The sequence below is a fragment of the Arachis hypogaea genome, chromosome 9 (genome assembly GCF_003086295.3).
Source record: "Arachis hypogaea cultivar Tifrunner chromosome 9, arahy.Tifrunner.gnm2.J5K5, whole genome shotgun sequence".
NCBI classification, from domain to species: Eukaryota; Viridiplantae; Streptophyta; class Magnoliopsida; order Fabales; family Fabaceae; genus Arachis; species Arachis hypogaea.
The window spans coordinates 113,779,089-113,799,823 of NC_092044.1; the positions used below are offsets into that span (position 1 = coordinate 113,779,089).

General features: G+C 28.2%; 1 protein-coding gene across 1 annotated transcript; it reads left to right on the top strand.

Annotated features, from left to right (window-relative positions):
- The first annotated feature begins 719 nt into the window (after positions 1–719).
- Positions 720–2,032, top strand: LOC112712100 (uncharacterized). Its single transcript, XM_025764895.3, has one exon. The coding sequence runs from the start codon at positions 1,141–1,143 to the stop codon at positions 1,696–1,698; it is 558 nt and encodes a 185-aa protein (XP_025620680.1). The 5' UTR covers positions 720–1,140; the 3' UTR covers positions 1,699–2,032.
- Positions 2,033–20,735: the final 18,703 nt, after the last annotated feature.

The following is a 20,735-nucleotide window of genomic DNA, read 5'->3' on the forward strand; positions in this document are numbered from 1 at the left end:
AACCCACTCGTTTGGTCGTTCCCACGAAGCTTTTATCTACATATTCCACGAAATCTTTTCCGCTGAGTCACACCACCTGTTTGGGATTTAGAATGCAATTTTCAAGTCTAATCAAAATCAAATCTCATCAATTTAATAAAAATAAATAACAAGCAAGTTTTCTTCCCGAAACGCCCTCAGACTTAACCCGCAATGTGGAATTTTCCTATTCCTACCTAACAAACAAAAAGAAAGAAACAGCCCCGAATCCATCCTACTAAAGCAACGAAGCCGTGAAACTGTCATTGACTGACTAGGCAAATGGGCCCCTGCCTACGTGAGAGTACTAGATGCTCGGTGATATTTACTTAAAAAAAGATCGCGACAAAAAAAAAAACAGATAAAAAAAGAAATAAGCACAACCCTATAAATATATAAAAAAATAATATTTCAAAATAATTTTCTACATCTCATATCAAGTAAGAATTTTTTTTTATCTAACAATTATTTAATATTTATTCTTTCTTTATTTTCTTAATAAAAATTGATTGTTAGTTAAAAAATTAATTTCTTAACAAAATTGGTAAAAAATTGTTTTTACTTTAAATTTTCAATTTAAAAAGAAAAGAAGTATCATGCAGATGAGAATACAATAATAAAATATACAATTATAGTTTAGGTTTTAACAAATGGTCTAATAATAATTACTCAACGCCAATGGTCCGGACTCCAACTTCGAATTCAACCCAACTTAATGCTTTAAAAATGGAAAAAAGTAGCCACCATTTTCTTTAAATTTTATTTATTAATTTGTCACCGGAGGAAACCAGAAATGAGAAACATGGGTACAAAAAGGCAAATCAATGTGTGATGGCCTGGTGGGCCAAGAATTTGGTCCCCACGCGCCTGCGTCGCGTCAGCATCATTACAACTCTTCACTCAACTTTTCTTTACAGGTCTTCCTATCTCTCTCTTGCTTTTTCTCTCTCTATTGTCCCCATTATATATAAGCCCCTCTCAGATCTCATCGCCACCACAACGCAATGCACCGTGTCAACCCTCTTTCAAACACCACCAGATAGGCATCTAAAGTTTATTTAGTTCATATTTCTTATTGGTGCTAAAACGCTACCGTTTTGGGCTTCTTATTTTATTACTATTATGGAAGATACGAGTGGCAAAAAGAGGGTCCGTTGTGACTCGGACGACTCAGTGCTGGAATCGCCCGAGGCGAAGCGACTCAGGGACGATTTACTCGAGTTCTTCAACGACGCCGACGAAGCGCCTTCCACTCAGGATCTTGACTCCGTCATGAGGAGCTTGCAAGAGGAGATTTCCGCGTCTTCCTCGCAAGCTCCGTTCCCCGTGACGTCAGATTCCGGCGAGTCTCAGCCTCAGATCGGTTACCTTCAGGAGGCTTCCGACGACGAGCTTGGCCTTCCGCCGCCGGGGAACTCCTTGGTGGTGCTGGAGGAGAACGGAGAGGACGCTGCGGCTGAGTTGGTACGTGTTTCGTCTGACTCGTCCGGAATAGGCGAGTTATGGGAATTTGAGGATCGGATCCCGAGTTACGACTCGTTTGGTTTTGAAAACGGGTTTGCTTATGAGAGCAACACTGATTACGTAGCATTTGATGGCCTTTTCGATCACTCTGATGTATATTATGACTCGGCCGATTTCACTGAGTCGTGGCGGCACGAGTCCTTGCCGGCACAATAGAGAAAGCTAATCTCCGAAAAGAGAAAAATCAGAAAAGAAACTTCTGGATCTGTTTCGTTTACCAAAAAACTTTTGTAGACATGTAAATTTTTCTCACCTTTTCCCCCCTTTTTATTTGAAGGGGAATTACAGATATATAATTAGCACTATAGGATGACATGAAACTTTATGAACTGAATTAACTGAAGATGCCATTGGCGCCAAGAAAAATATGGTTTTTTTTTTTAGGTTTACGCATGTTTAATTTATGTATTTTCTTTCATTTGTTATATATAAAAGATGTAAAGATGAATACAAATAAAAATAGATGAACAAGTATTCTGAGTTTCTGATAGAAGTATTTTATTAGGTACTAAATTATGCATTGGTTTGCTTAATCATTTATACATAATAAACTCTTTTGTTAGAAGGAAAACTTAAACTATTTTTATTAAGAATAAAAAAGGATTTTTCTATTTCTTAATTATTAACAAGTGCCTGTTATTAGAAAAATATATTTCTTTTAAAAAAATTAATATTTGAAAAGTTTTTGCAAGAAAGGAATTTGTACACAGTTTATAGGCTAAAACTAAAACCAATTAAATGGAATAAATAAAGGGGTTTATACTTTTTCTTGATGAAGATCATGCAAAAGCTCCCTCTTGTTTACTTTTTGGCGTTTTAAATTGCCGATGCAACTTGTTGCTTAGCTAATGGAGAATAAGGTAGCGTAAAGAAATCTTAATTAATAAGTCAATTATAGATACTTTGTGGAAAAGAAATACATCAATAAATTGATTTTAGAAAAATAAATATGATTAGTTGATTACCGAGACAATACTCTCAAAATTTTAGACATATTGGTCTTCTGATAAGTAGATATTTTAAATTTTAGCGTACGATCAAATGTTGTAATTTTTTATTTTTTATTTTTTAGATAATTATGTTAGTTGTATTTTTTTAATTCTTTATTTGAAAAAGATAATTATACTATTTTTATTCATAAAATATGTAGTGATTTTTATTATTTATTAGTTTTAGGTGTTAATTAATAAATATAGATGCATTTTGAAGTGAGATAGAGAGGAGAAAATTTAAATTCATTATATTTAATAGTATTTTAAATCCATTCTTTATTATTTTTTTATTTTTTTTATGATATGAGTGGCCATAAGCCCAGAGAAAGAAAAACAAAAGAAATCAGGCACCCTAGAAATACGGGGCAGCGTTACCCCTCTAAAAATACTCTGTTCAAAGTTCAAACACACCATGAAAGGTAACTAGAACCTTTTTCTTATGTTTTTTTCTTAATTTTTTCAGCTACGTAGGTAACCCAACAAAGTAATATGAAATGTCTAGCCCAATTATTGGGCTTCCTAGAACAGACCTAACCCCTAAATTTGTCTACCCATATCTCGAGTTTTGTTCAGTCCAAAAACGTAAAACAGATCCATGCCAAAGAAACACTAATATTTTACCCAGAAAATTATTTATTTATTTGTTTTTGTGCAAGAAAAATATTTATATTTAATGTAACAGTTCTTTGTTCTTAATAATTCTATTTTTAATTTAATTTACGACAGACAGGAAAAAGAATTCTCCTACTTTTTTTAAGGTTAACAACTTCTACTTTATCTAGGAAAAAAATGTGGTACGGTGACTGCTTTAAAATCTACTGCTTCTGCTAGCTCTATTTTTTCTATTCATTGTGTAGTACAAGGTGGATACATCCCACATGATTGTTAGTTTATAGTTGGTTGGTAGGAATGGGTGTAGCTAACGAAGGATTAAGTGGAACGTGATAAAATTTTAATTAAATCACTCCGTTGAACAAAAAAAAAAAAAGAGAAAAAAATAAAAAGAAAGGGAAAGCACTACTTAACATAAGAACGCGAAGACTTTATATTATAAATCATGAATACAAGTAGCTATATGTGCTATACACAACAATTTTATTTTATTTTGCTTTTCTGTGGGATAATAATGCATGTGCCGTATGTTGGATGAAATTATTGTCATTGCACAGACGAATTGTAATATATAATATGGAAAAGTCTAGGGGACCAACAGTTTTATTGAATTTTGGCCAGCATGTAACCAGCAGAGGAAGGTGAGCTATTGGATGAAATCTCATACCAATCTCACACCATCAAATCATCATTGATGACTAATTGATGGCTAATAATCACAAAAATTACTGGTCCCTAGCATTGCTCATATAATATTATATCATCGTTCTTATAAACTAATGATCCGAGGCAACCTAACAACTTGCATGAGTAGATAAAACAACGAAGATAGCATACGGATGGCTACAAGAAAGATAAACATCAATTAGACAAACAATGAAGTTATCATCCGTGCTTTTTTTTAACAATCTAATACTAATCTGTCAAGGATTTGGACGACATTTAAGGATTTATAGTTAATCAATAATTTGTTATATACATAATATAAAATTCAAATATTTAACATATATTTAAATGGATAAATAAATTAACTAATAAATTAATTTAAATTAATTTATCAGTGTTTATTAGTTTAGGGTAATATTATATGTACAAATTTTTTTGCTAATAAGCCTAATTAAATTGATATAAATCAAGCAAGAAAAAATAAATACACATATTCATTATGTAGTTCTTTATCTTTGTAATATTTTAGTACAAAATTTATTACAAAGCATAAAAAATTTATTACAAAACACATAAATTTTTACAGCACAATTTTATTTACATGACATAAATTTGTGGATATAAAACAAAATTTTTTTTATGTTATATACCAGTTTTTTTATGCTGTGCACCAAAATTTTTGTAGTCATTTTTCTAAAACATATATAAGAGTAAGAGTGTTTATTGGTCGGGTTTAATTAGAGCTAAATCCAACCCTAAAAGGTCATCTAATCTAATTTGATCCAGTCTAAAAGAAACTCTAAACAAATTAGACTAATCTGATGTAAAATTAGTATCTACAAATTTATAAATTATATACACTAAACTGATAAAATTTACTTTTACAATTAAATTTAACAAATATATCATATTTATACCAAAATAAATTATCAATAAAAATTATATAGTGTAGTATAAAAAATATTATTTAAAATATAAAAGCATAATATTTTTTGTGACTTAAATAAGTTAAACAAAAAAAGAAAGAAAATAAAGGTTAAGAACAGTTTAAATAGAGGAGAAGTCCCGCTTAAGACCACTCTCAAACTCCTCCCCAAAAAAAAGAAACTCTACTTGATGAAGTTGTGACCTCATCGCCATCTTTGCCTTGGTATCCGCCACCATGTTTTTGCATCTCTTATAATCAAATGAAAGTCAATATGCCAATTCCAGTGTATGATATCCTTTATTTTGAGCACCAACGGATCAATATACCTAAAACAATCTTGATGATTAGTAATAAGATTAAACATTTTCACACAATCCATCCCACAAATAATATCTCATTAATTCACGTCCCATGTTAAGAGATAAACTCTCCAAATAACAAACAATTCTCATTAAACAATACTATTACTCTCAATCATTCCCAAATAATCTTTTTGCCAACACCTTATAATCTCTCTTAACGCAAACAAAACCAACACCATCACTGGAATCAGGATAAGTAGCATCACAATTAATTTTAAAAGTACCTATAGATGAAAGATACCAAAAACCACTTATAATTAAAAAGGAGGGACACATGTTGTAATTCAAAAACACCTATAAGTATTTTTTCTGAAGCTAAAGTCACACGAATCATTTTTTTAGGCCAAATCTCATGAGAATTAAATATGACATTATTCGTTACATGTCATATTTACCAAAATCCTGAAAAGAATTCGAATATATGCTCTTAACTATGATATAAGAACCATTTTTTCAAATATAGAGGATGACAAGAAATGTCTAATCTCTGCCATACAAGCTGAACTTTCGGACGAATCTCGAATACAATGTAAAACTGATTCCTAACTAAAAAGACATTTTGGGTATCTATCTGATTATGACATTCCTATTCTAAAGCGAAAACTTGTAGTAGGAGAAATCTCTCTAAGACACAACCAAGCAACAAAATTGTGCTTTTTTGGAATAAGTTGGCGCTAAAGTCAAAGCCAATTCTCCCACTCTTTCTGTTCGGTAGGTCGGGAGAGTTTCTTGGATTTGGTAGATTCCCGCCTGATTCCTGGACGCGGGTGAGAGGGATGGAGTGGCCGACTTTCCGAGTACTTCGAGCGGAGCGGGAGGTGTCACCTGTAAGGACACTCCGACGCTCAAGTCAGTGAGGTGTGCAGGCAAGAAAGGTGTAGGGAATTTGTAGTGATGTACCTTGGGGGAGGGGTAGGTCCCTCTCCATATATACTCTGTCAGTATGGCGGGCCTCACAGGAGAGGTCTCCTTCCAGGAAGCTTCCTCTCCCAGCTGTCACCTGGTTGGCAGCAGGGATGCAAGTGCTTGGGTCGTGATCCGGATGCTGGGCGTCTTCGGGTCGAGTCGTTCCGTGCACATAACTGAATCAGGCCGTGCAGGTCGGGCCGAGCCGGAACATTTTTCAACCAAAAAGCTTCTTATACAATCATAGGTGATTAATTATTGCATGAGTTGTTGATTTTGGATGCAAATTCATACCAATACTAACCTACTTTCGAACCCATTTACACAGCTGGATTATAAGAAAGAATATATATTTTTATTGTAGAAAACAAATTTTATGCCGGATCAAGTAACTCAAACCATAATTCCAATTGATTCCAAGATAACTTAAAGTAAAAATAACAAATTCGAAATTGATAAAAAATTTCTTGGGTCCGAGTCAAGTTTTGGACTGGGCGAAATCTTGAACATTCTTATATAAGAGGAGGAGGAGAACAAGAAGAAGACGATGATGATGATGATGATAACGAAAGAGAATGAAGTGAAAAAAGAAGATAGGAAAAAAGAAGATATTAGTGCTAGGATTACGACGATATTAGAGAAACAAGCGCATAAAAAAAAGAAAACAATGATAATGAGGACAACAATAAAAGAGGAAGAAGAGAAAAATTAAACAATTATATATGAAAGGAAGAAGTACAAAGTAACTTAGAGTCCTATGAGAAATAGCAAGAGCTATTTTATTTTATTTTATTTTTGAATTATGAAAAATCACAATACGCGTATTTGGAACTATTTAAAACAAAAGCTTTTAATTTCTCAAAAAGTTAATATACATCCTTTTGAAAATGTAAAAATATATAACTTCTCCTTCTTGATAAGTCATTCTATCACTTTCTTAAAAAAATTGACTTAAAAAAAAATCACTTTTATTCTTGGGTCTATGAAAATATTTTCTGTTTCTGCTGAAAATGGGTAAAAAATGTAAACAAGCCAAGGGCAGAACAAATTAACACAAATAAGCTAAAACAAAATTTAATTCATCAATCAACCAAATTACATTTATATGTAGTTCGAACCTAGTTGTTTGGAACTAAGATTACATATAATTCGAACCAAGAAGATTCGAATTACTTGTTGACATCCAATAGCCATTTTTATAGAGTTCGAATCTACTCCATTTCCATATAATTCGAATCATATTGATTCAAATTATACACACACTAATTCGAATCAACCTGATTCAAATTACACACACATAATTCGAATAAGTGTGATTGGAATTACACCCTGATTTATTAAAAAAATTAATAATTTATTAAAAAATTTATTAAAAAATAATAATTTAAAAATTAAAAAATATATTTTTTATTTCATGCATTAAAAAACTAACAAAATATTTAATTACGAGACTTCTTTAAAATATTAATGAGCTATCAATTCGAATTCCATACAATACTCTTTTGTCCATTTTTAATAGCTCATGAATATTTTTAATAAAATTTTTTAATAAATTTATTTAAATTATACTACAAAAAATATCTTATTCTATGCAAAATAATTTTAAAAAAATGGCTTAAAAATGTTAGGAGTACTATAGAAATTTGTAATGTTCTAATGACTTAGGTAAATACATGCATGTACACAAATTTTAAATAAAATACTCTACATAGTCAATAATAATTTAGAAGTAAAAAAATATTTTATTTTAAACAAAATAATTAAAAAATATATTTTATTCTATACAAAATAATTTTAAAAAATGGCTTAAAAGATGTTATGAGTACTATAAAAATTTGTAATATTCTAGTAATTTAGGTAAATACATGATAAAAATATATTTTCTTTAATTTCTAAATTATTATCGACTATGTAGAGTATTTCATTAACGTCCTAAGTTATTAGGACATCACAAATTTTATTTTAATAAAATTATTTTAATTATACCACAAAAAAATATTTTATTCTATGTAAAATAATTTAAAAAATGATTTAAAAGATGTTAAGAGTATTATAAAATTTTGTGATGTCCTAATGACTTAGGTCCTTAAAGAAAAACTCTACATAGTCGATAATAATTTAGAAATTAAAGAAAATATATTTTTAGTATGTATTTACCTAAATCACTAGAATATTATAAACTTTTATAGTACTCATAACATCTTTTAAGCCATTTTTTTAAAATTATTTTGTATAGAATAAAATATATTTTTTAATTATTTTGTATGGAATAAAATATTTTCTTTAATTTCTAAATTATTATTGACTATGTAGAGTATTTTATTTAAAATTTGTGTACATACCTAAGTTATTAGAATATTACAAATTTTTATAGTACTCCTAACATTTTTAAGCCATTTTTTAAATTATTTTGCATAGAATAAAATATTTTTTGTAGTATAATTTAAATAAATTTATTAAAAAATATTCATGAGCTATTAAAAATGGACAAAAGAGTATTGTATGAAATTTGAATTGATAACTTATTAATATTTTAAAGAAGTCTCGTAATTAAATATTTTGTTAGCTTTTTTTTAATGTATGAAATAAAATATATATTTTTTAATTTTTAATTATTATTTTTTTAATAATTTTTTTCATAAATCAGGGTGTAATTCGAATCACCCTAATTCAAATTATGTATGTGTGTAATTCGAATTAGGTTGATTCGAATTAGTGTGTGTGCGTGTGTATAATTAGAATCATATGGAAATGGAGTTCGAATTGAGTAGATTCAAACTATATAAAAATAGCTACTGGGTGTCAACGAGTAATTCAAATCTTCTTGGTTCCAATTACATGTAACCTTAATTCGAAGTAATTAGGTTCGAACTACATATAACTGTAGTTTGATTGATTGATGAATTAAATTTTGTTTTGGCTTATTTGTGTTAATTTGTTCTGTTCTTGGTTTGTTTACGTTTTTTATCCGCTGAAAATACTGGCCCTCCACTACTATTTTCACGCAAAGTTCCATCTAACCACTAGCCTTTCACCATCATTTTCACCTAATGTTCCATCTGCTGGAAGTATTAACTCTCCACTACCATTTTCACGTAATGATTCATCTGCCTCTCCACTACCATTTTCACGTAATGATTCATCTGCTGAAAGTATTGACCATCCAACACCATTTTAAAACAATGTTACTGCATGTATTCCTTTCAGTTATTTTTTTATCATTTTACCACTTTATTTTTATTATTAAATTTGTATTTAAGATAGTGTGTGATATAAAATCTCAATTTTAATTTTATTTTTTTCACATGTGATTTTATTTTGATATAGTTTGCTATTATTTTTATAGTTAGTTATAACAAGTTCTTGATCCAAATAAAGGAGGAGGCTAATAGGAGCAGGGACGGACATACGGGGGCGAGTGGAGGCCTCGCCCCCAACTTTTAGAAAAAAAAAAGATTAATAGTAATAAGTTATTAAGTATGATTTAATTTTTTTAAAAAATTATTTAGTATTTAGTTTAATATAAATGAAAGTCTAATCTAACTTAAATATTAATGATTTCTAATATCTAAAAAGTAAGTAACAATATTAAAAAAATCTGAAAAGATATTATTACTAATATTTTTAAATTAAATAAAATTTTTCAAATCTCATAAAGTAGGTTTTTTTCTTCTTATGAGTGTCTTTCTTGATTCATTTGGTATTAATTTTCTATGTTTCAACTTTTAACTACTACAACTAAGAGATCTTTTTCAGCTATGAATGTTGTAAAGAATAACTCAGAAACAAAATGAAAGATAAATTTCTTGTTAATTGTCTTTTAATTATATTAAAAAGTTGCTGAAAAATTTGACACAGATTCTATTATCGATGAATTTTATGATACGAAAAATCGACCACTTCGTTAATAAAAAATACATACATATTTTTTGTATTTTAAAATATATTCTCTATAGTATATTTTTGTAAATATTTTATATTATATAATTTTTTGCACAATTTTTAAATATTATATATGTTATTAGTCCCCACGACAATATTTCTGAATCCGTCCCTGAATAGGAGTAAAAAAAATAAAAAATAACACCAAAATCTACATTGACATACATTTTATATTTGTTTTTTATTTTTACCTATCATATCATACACAATAAAACAGCAAACACTAGCTACACAATAATTTATTTGGCATTGCTATCAAGATTATTGTGAATTAAAATCTACTTAATATACTAAAACTGGGTTTTCCCCCGGCTAATAAGGGTGATGTATCACTCTCTCGTGAGTTCGTTTTCCCTCCAAAACGAATAAAATTTTTTATCTATTCTAAATTATTTATTATAATTATATTATTATATTATATTTAATATTTAATGAATAATATATAATTATACTAATTTAAGAACATATCTTCATTATAATTATATCAAATCAATATTTAATGCACTATTAAACTACTTATCAATTATAATGCGTAATTACTGTACATAATAACAAATTGCCTTAATAGTAATTAATTTACATATTTATTTTTGTTTTACTAAGGTCTATAAATAGTGTTTTTCTGTCGTACATAAATCTAAATTTGAGAGTCAGCTCATAATTTTATATTTAGTATTTTTTACTACTTCATAGAATAAGAATGTATTCTTCATTTTTTATTGAAGTTGATCCTTTTAGGGTACAATTTATAATTTTTTATAATATTTTTCATATACTCATTCTATTATAGTATTCTTTTAAAATAATTTTATTATAATTTTATTTTGTAATATTTTATTTTGTCATGTATACTTCAATTCATATATATATATATATTATCTTTTTTTTTGGAGTAAAGTATCATTTATGTCCCCAACGTTTGGGGTAAGTCTCAAACCTGTCCCTAACGTTTTAAACGTCCTATTTGTGTTCCAAACGTTTCTAAAACGCATCAATGTTGTCCTACCGTCCAAATTACTAACTTGTGGTTAACGGCGTTACACACATGGACATTAGGTGAGTAAGCCCAAAAGTTGAGATACATACGTCTGCCTCTTCGCGCCCAATATACCGTTCACTATAGCAAATACGAAACGTCAAAGAATCACACAGCACCTCTACCCAACGTTTTTTATTCCAGTTCTCCTTAGCACACACGTTTTTTATCTTCGTCGAGGTTGACCGTGGGGAGGGGCTGCAAGGTAGTTGGCGGTTCGGTCTGGGGAGTTTTGCATGAAAGCTTACACCTTTGTTGTGGTGACAGAGTCTGATCGTGCGACGAGGTATGTACATGAAAAAAAAAATTATTTTTTGGGGTTTTATTGAGTAGTTCCACGAAGATTGCGTGCATTTTTAGGGTTTGGGTGGTGGTTTTTTGTATTCTCGGCAAAATGTTTGTTGCTTATGTTAGTTAGGGCATAAATTGACGTTTTTTGGTGATGGAATGTGTGCCTGCGATTGATGTTGTTTCGTTTTGTTTGCTTGTTGTAACAAGGTCTGTTAGTTAGGATGAGTTATTTTAGTGTCAAAGTTTACCATCATGGTAGCTTTGGACTTCAAGGAGGGCAATTGAAGTATTTGGGTGGGGAGACAATTATCATAGACTACTGCAATGAAGATGAATGGAGCCTGATTGAGGTTTATGACATAGTGAGCAGACAAGGGTATTTGAAGAAAGATATTGCTGCAATGTGGTACAAATCACAGGATCAGAATACAGAAGAAGGCTTAAGGATGCTCCGAACTGATAAAGATACAATGAATATGGCTAACGTTGGGGTTAGGGAGGATATGGTGGAGCTGTTTGTAGTTCACAAAACAAGTGATATCCATGAGGTGGTTGAAGATGTACACTTGTTAGGGAGTACTGAAAGTAGCATGCAAGGGAAGGGTGGTGGATCTGATGGGCCGGGCCCAATGGTTACAAGTGAGGCCCAAACAGTTGGACTGGTGGAGAAAAATTCTGGCCCAAATGTGGAGGAAGAAATTGTGGGTAACAAAGATGAATCAGATGAGGAAGGAGAGGGTAGTGATAGCAGTGAGGACGAGGACTATGACCCCAAGGGTGCTGAAGATGATAGTTGTGATTCATGGGGTTCTGATTCCAGAAATGGTGATGGTTCAGAAGATAGTGCTGACGAAGTTGTGTTTGGTGACAGTGATGATGATAAGGAAGGGGCAGAGGGCTTAGTAGATGTCAACATCAGGGTAGGGGATAGATTCGAGGCTGCATCAACTGAAACCCAAACAGATGCAGCAAAAGCTAGTGGGAGTGCCAAAGGGAAGGAGAAGGTTGTTGCAGGTTTAGGTGATGAGGAAGAAGGATATGATTCTGAAGAGTTCCTAGATCTGCCTATTACTGATGATGATGAGAATGGAAATAGTGTTGCCAAGAAGTATCCATTGCACAAGCAGCTAAAGGACATGAGTGAGTATAAGTGGGAGGTTGGAACTCTTTATGTCTCAAGAGAAGAGTTTAAGGATTGTGCCACTGCCTATGCTGTGCACAGTGGGAGGGGTTTGAGGTTTAATAAGGTTGATCTTCGGAGAGTGAAGGTGACTTGTGTGGAGGGTTGTAACTGGTTTGCATACTGTGGGAAGATTAAGAATGAGCAAACATGGCAATTAACCAACTGCCATAACAAGCATACCTGTTCAAGAGAATTGAAAATTGGAATTATGCATGCAAAATGGTTGAGCAAGGTGTTTCTAAAAAAGATCGCTGAGAATCCAAAAATAAAGCTCTCCACACTAATGAAGAAAGTATACAGCAAGTGGAATATAGAGCTAACTAAGTCTAAAGCTGCCCGGGTTAAGCAGTTTGCACTTGATGAGTTACAAGGAACGTACATAGAGCAGTATCGGAGACTCTATGACTATTGTCATGAATTGCTGAGGTCTAACCCAGGTTCTACAGTTAAGTTGCAAGTGGAGAGACCACCTGAGTTTGCTTCTGAGAGACCAAAACCGGGTGTGGATTTAAGGCCAAAGTTCCAAAGACTTTATGTGTGCCTTGATGCATGCAAGAAGAGTTTTATGGTTTGCAGACCAATAATTTGCCTTGATGGGTGCTTCATCAAGACACCAAAGGCATGGAAGAAGATGTGATGATGATGATGTCTGCAGTTTCTTGTTTTCTCTTTAGTATCATTAGAATTTGCCAAAACCAGTTTAAATACTGCATTTTGTTATCTTGTTATCTCATACAGTTGTTGTGGAGCAAACATTTTAGCTCCTATTTTGTTATTTTGCTGTGAAGCCATTGTGCTTGTTGCTAATTATCTGATACAGTTGTTGTGGAGCAATAGTGTAGCTCCTGTTTTGATATTTTGTTGTGAACCCAGTTTGTGCTTCTTGGTGATGACATTCTTAATGGTTATTGATTAAGTAATATATTACAGTTCAAATTGTTGTCATGCTCATGACTTGCTTCATTTAAGCAGAATGCAAAATGTAACACTTTATTTCAGCTGCAAAATATAACAATGCAAAATATAACACTATAAACAGGCTGCACAATATATCATTGCACTTTTTAACACAAGCACAATATAGCATTTGCCCGAACTTAAATCATCAAAACATCATTTCATTACAATCTCATTCAGTTCAACAAAACACCAACCATGTCAACATCAGTGCTATTTCTAGACAAAAAAACAGAGCACAAGTTGGGATCTATCCATATTCTCCTAAATCTCACTATCTCCACCTCATTGTAGTAAAAGTCTCCCAAATTTGGTGCTGCTTGTTTTCTCACAAACCAATATTAGGGCAACTGTCCATCCAACTAAAGCAACTCCCACTGCAACCATGAACCTGAACTCAACCTTCTCAATTTTGCTCTTTAAATTTCTGACCTTCATCCTTAGTCTTGAAACTTGTGAGGGCTCTTCCTCTGGTTCTGCCCATACAAAATAGCCGCATTCTTCTCCAATCTATACCAAATATGACACAACCGAGTCACACCCACAGATTGTCAAAACATAAAACTCAACAACAACAAACGCATGGCTAAAACTCACCCCAAAGTTAACGCAACCCCAGAACCTCCGCCCGGGATTTTCGACCGTCGATGAGGTGGCGAGCACAGGCCGTTCCCCACAGTAGCACGTAGTCCTCCTTCGGCGTGCCTGGTTTCTGTTTCTTGTCGCCTGCTTGCTGCCGTGTGTTGCTTCAGACTGGCATGCATCAGCCTCCATCTTTCTTCAACCAGAGAAGTCGACCTTCGCAGGAGGTGCAGCATCAAAGAGGAGAGAAGATTTGCAGAATAAGGGTTTTCAAGAGGACCATTATTTGATAGTTATCTGTTTCTTTTTCCTTTTATTTTTAATTCAGTAACGGTCACATAAAAAAAGCCCTGCCACCGTGTACAGTTACCTCCACGTATGCAACGCCGTTAACCAAATGTTAGTAATTTGGACGGTAAGACAACATTGATGCGTTTTAGAAACGTTTGGAACACAAATAGGACGTTTAAAACGTTAGGGACAGGTTTGAGACTTACCCCAAACGTTGAGGACATAAATGATACTTTACTCTTTTTTTTTGTGATTCACAATTAATATATGGTGAATTCTATCCAACCATCTCTAAAATAACATGTAATTTACCCTCTCTAATATGCTAATTTTTTATTGGTTGATATTTTAATTTATTATATTAATAACTAAAAATTTATCCCTCTCTCATGAGTTTCACTCCATTTTAACATCATTTGCAGTAATGAATTTTTATTGTTGCAAAAATTAGAACTTACACTTACGTACTGTTATAAGGTTATCAAATTAAAAGGAGATGTACTTTTAAATATGATATTGTACCAAATGTTATTATAATAATAATTTTTTATACATATAAAGGATGAATTATTTCTTTTCTTAAGAATGATCTTTCTTTTTTTATTTGGCCACTGTTTTTTTATCAAATCGAAACCTTAAAACTGTACCTAAATACCTTTATGTTGAGATGGGTTCCCGTCCTATACTTTAATTTGTTCTAGCTATAGAGCCTAATTAATTGTTAATTAGAACAATGTTTAAGTTAATAAATTTGTAATAGTTCTTCAATAATTTCTTTCATCAATATTATTCTAACAGTTTTTTTTCTTCGGCGAAAAAATTTCACGGAAGAGTTTCTTTATTAATATTTTAAAAATTATATCATGATATATTTTAAATAATAATTTAATTATAAATAGTCTTTATTATAATTAAAATATTAATTTTAGTTAAATTTAAGTAATTTAAATTACTAATATAATTAGTAATTAAATTAAAATATCAACTAATAAAAAATTGACACATAAAGGGTAAATTACATGCTATTTAGAGAGGGTTGAATAGCATTCACCTTAATATATACATTGTTTGTGTATGTGGTTTATATGTTAATATTTTTATTGATTCTCTTTATTATTTTTTTTTTGTGTCTCTTTGTTACTCTTTATTTTAGTTATATTCATTGATTTTTCTGTATTAATGCTCTTTTTATTTGAAATATCGAGACAATTTAGAGTGTATGTTGTGACCCATGTGATATTTGTTAATTTTGTGTATCTTTTTAGATGGTTTATGTTATAATGTGTTTAAGGAGTTGACTTAAAATTATAATATGATATATAAATTTATAATATGATTTATAGTATGCTAAAATATTAGAACATAATGTTCATAATATTGAATTACTCTAAATTTTTTATTTTCTATCGTTAGTAGTTAATTCTAAATTAAAAAGATTATCTTAAATTGTTGAATAGTCCAAATATAACCGGAGTTAATTTAGTTTATTTGTTTATTAATATAATTGATTAAAAGCTTAAATGATAAATAAGACAAGCAAATAATTAGAAAAATAGAATGTTAGCAATTACTTAAAATAGATAACAAAATAAGTTATAGGGTATTACTTTATTTAAATTATTAATAATTAAAAGAATAAAAGGTCAGTAATTATTTTTAAAATAGACATTAAATTAGTTTTATGGTACTAATTTATTTGATTTATTTATAAAATTTTATAATTTTCAAATTTATATCTACTCAATTTATGTATTTTATTTTATTCTACTTTAACAAAAAATTGAGACGTGCAATTTTTTTTATTTTTTTTAGAAAGTATAGCGAAATGAGTTATATCAATTATAATTAATTATCGATAATTGATATCAATTAATTGATTCTATTAATTTGTAAGATGAATAACGTATAATAAATATTGTGAAATTAATTATAATAAATTAATAATTAATAAATAAAAAACTGAAAGGAACTTTTTTATTGTTTTTTAATGGCTATACGTTTTTATAATTTCACTTTCCTTTTATCTCTTCTTTTCATATTTATTTCTTTTAATTTATTAAACTAAATTAATTGTACTAATTATTTGTATTAACTAATTAAGTACTTAAAAATATTATAAAAAATATTTTTAAAATGTGTCCTTAAAATATAAATTAACTAAATTATTTTTCAATTTAATATGTTTGATTCATTCAATTGTATTAATTATAACTAATCAATTATTTAATTTGATTTGATTAGGATAAATATTTCATCATTTAATATTTTATTTGATTCATTAAATTACATTAATCATAACTTCAAATATTTAATTAATTAGAGTAAATATAAAATTATTTTAAATTTTGTTTGATTCATTAAACTAAATTAATTATAACTAATTTATGATTTAATTTGATCGAGATAATATTAAATTATTTAATAAATAATATATAAAACAATGAAATAAATGAACTCAATTAATTTAATTTATTATCTTATTATTTTATATATCTGTTTTCTCTCTCTTTATTTTGTACTTCAAATAAAATATTTATAATTTTTATTTTTATTTTTTATCTTAATTTTGCTAATATTTTTCTATAATTTTGTTTTATATTAATTTTTTTATTTATTTTGATTAATAATTCTTAAGGGTATCCTTATTTTATTTAAAGATAATTTAAATTTTTTGTAATATTTTTATAAAAGTTGATTAATAGGTTTTCAACTCTATCAGGATACAGAAGATTTTAAAAAACAAGGGAATGATCTGAATTTGCATGAATTCTGAATGTTCGAACTTATGATGTTGTTTCAGTTGGTTGTCGTTACGAGAATGACTTTAATCTATTGGTGTCTAAGGACTAAAATAGATTAAATATTGTTTAAGTAATTTATTTATAATATTGGTATTTGATTAAATTAGTTTTAGAAAAATTTAAATTGTTGACTTAATTTATATATTACGACTATTATTTTTGAATATATTATTTTTATATTTTTTAATATAAAATTTCTTTTTTTTCTGATTTTTAAGTTTATTTTCTTTCTTGGATACATGTCATTTTTTCTCATTTTATATTTCATATTAGTAATGTAATTATTAAAAAAAATATTAAAACATCACTATTTAAAAAAAGGGAAAGATACGTGAAAAAAAGAAAAATAAAAAATTAAAACATCACTATTAGAAAAAAACTGTTAATATGCGTATGAATAAGGCCGGAATTCAGGAATATATATGGATATAAAAAATAAAAAAATATTGCACGATTGTAGAATAAAAAATAATCATATATATATAACGAAATAATTATAACAAAAAAATAATTAATATATGTGATTTAAATGTTTTTAATAACCAGTAACATGGAGTTTAACAAAATATAATTTATATATTTTTTTTATTTATGTATATGTATAGAATTATTTATGTATATGTATATATATTAAAAAAAACTATCGTGATATATATATATATATATAGAATTATTTAACAAAATTATATAATATATACGTATACATAAATAAAAAAATTATTATAATTTATGGAAATTACGCATGAACTTTTTTTTCTCTCAAATAAATTTATTCTAATTATATTACAATTAGCTCATGAATAATGCATGAATATATTAATTTAAAAAATATCTTTATTATAATGATATCAAATCAATATTCAATGCGTTATTAAACTATGTATCAATTATCGATATTTTTAATCATTCTAATTATATCAATTGATATAGTTCTAATTTGCATTTAAGTATAATAATTTTATTAGAAGATAGTTGATGTACATATTAATAGTGACCTATTTAATTTGATATCAATTAGTGGATAATAATAATAATAATAATAATAATAATAATAATCTACTTAATATACTAAAACTGGGTTTTTCCCCAACTACTAAAGGTGACGTGTCGATCTCTCATGCCTCCTTTTTCCCTCCAAAACGAATATTTTTTTTTCTATTCTAAATTATTTTATTGTAATTATATTATAATTAATACTAAATGAATAATATATATATATATATATATATATATAATTATACTAATTTGGCAACATATCTTCGTTATAATTATATCAAATCAATATTTAATGCACTGTTAAACTACTTATCAATTATCAATTAAAAATACTTTTAATAATTTTAATGATAATAATAATATCAATAATAGTAATAATAATAATAATAAATCTTTGTTATCCGATTCACGTATATCAAATAATTTTACTAAATTATTTTAAAAAAATATCTTTAATATAATTATTTTGTATTTAATATTTAATGAATAATATATAATTATACTAATTTAAAAACATATCTTCATTATAATTGTATCAAATCAAAATTTAATGCACTATTAAACTATTTATCAATTATCAATTAAAAATACTTTTATTCATTTTAATAATAATAATAATATCAATAATAGTAATACTAATAATAAAAAAATCTTTGTTACCCGTGATATGATGAAATTAATATATAATTATACTAATTTAGGAACATATATTCATTATAATTGTATCAAATCAATATTTAATGCATTATTAAAAAATTACCTTAATAATAGGTAATTTACATATTTATTTTTGTTTTACTAAAGTCTATAGATAGTGTTTTCCTGTGGTACATGAATCTAAATTTGAGAGTCAATTCATAATTTTATATTTAGTATTTTTTTTACTACTTCATAAAATAAGAATGTATTCTTCGTTTTTTTATTGAAGTTGATCCTTTTAAGGTACAATTTATAATTTTTTATAATATTTTTCATATACTCATTCTATTATATTATTTTTTTGATAATTTTTTATTTGTTGTTACTCTAAGTTATTCTTATCGTCTAATGTTCCAGTTCGATTGTCTTTTGCCACAATTATTTACAATGCATCACATCCATGAAATACCTCATCGAGTTGTCTTCACGGATTCGGGTTCCAACTACATGGATGTAAGCGTTCAAAGAAGAGGCAATAGTCTCTACTTTACCGAAGGATGGTTGGATCTACTCACCTATTATGACCAACCCAATGGAATGTGGTTAAAGTTAGATTTCTTAGGAGGAGCTCGATTTTTGATTGAGGAATTGCATCTACGGAACTTTATAGGACAAGTTCAAGTTCCATCCCCTCCATGCTTTTTACGTCTGCCCGAAAATCTTCGAAATGGAGCACATAATAAAATTGAATTTCCTCAGTTTCAGTTTAGTTTTGCTAAATTCGTGACAAATTCAGATATGCAATTTCAACGATTGGTAATATATAAAAATTTTCTTAGTTTAAATTGTTCATTATTAGAATAATTTTTTAACAAATTTTGATTTTTTTCAGAAATTACCAGTTTTCTTTTGCATGCATGCAATGTCATTGAGGGGAATAAGAGTTAGTTTGATTTTTCAGTGTGACAATTCTATACTTTACCGCATTGCATGGATAGCGGATGATGAAGCTTATCTAACAAGAGGATGGTTTGATTTTGCACGAATTCTAAATATTGAAACTTACGATGTTATTTCAGTTGGTTGTCGTTACAAGAATGATTTATACTATACGTGACTAAGGACTAGAATAGGTTCAATATTGTTTAGGTAATTTGGTTTTACTATTAGTATTTGATTAAATTATAATTATAGAATTTTAAATTATTGCCTCAATTTATATATTATGATTATTTTTTGTGGATGTGCTATTTTTAAATAATTTAATAAAATAAAATAGTGTCAGATATTATTAAGTTTATTTTTATCCTTTATTTCTTTATTTGTATTTTCATTATATTTGACAAAAAATAACCTACATATATTAAATCGTTGACCTAAAGACAATTTATTTGCCAATAAAAACAGATTTTATTTATAATTGGAATAAAATTTATTTGCCAATAATCGGTGGATAAAATTAAAATTACACCCGTGTCATATAATTATAATTGATTAATTGGTATAAAATGAAATTATACCCTGCCATGAGTAATAATCTAAATAATTATATCTTAACAAAATATAATTTGAAATTATTTATAAACAATTATCTTAACAAAAATAATTATTTAATAATTGATTTAAAAACCAATGCAAAAAATAATTATTAATAATAGTATTATTAACTGGGTAAATAATATAATTTCAAATTATTACTTGATATATAAATAATATATGGAAATCTATTGAGTAAATCAATGATTTTGCACCTTAATAATTTGACAATTATTACTCAATTAACCAGTTAATTGAATTAGTAATAACAATTTTCAATTTCAAATTTTGTATATTAAGTAATTAAAAACTGGGTAATAACGATTTACACGGAAAAATTATTGATAAATTCAATTAACCATATAGAAGATAATATACTAACAGTTTTAGTATATTATTTATGGCAAGCGAAATTATTTCCTTAGATTTTCTATTAAAATTGAAATTAGTAATAGTTTAAAGAAAGGTTTATT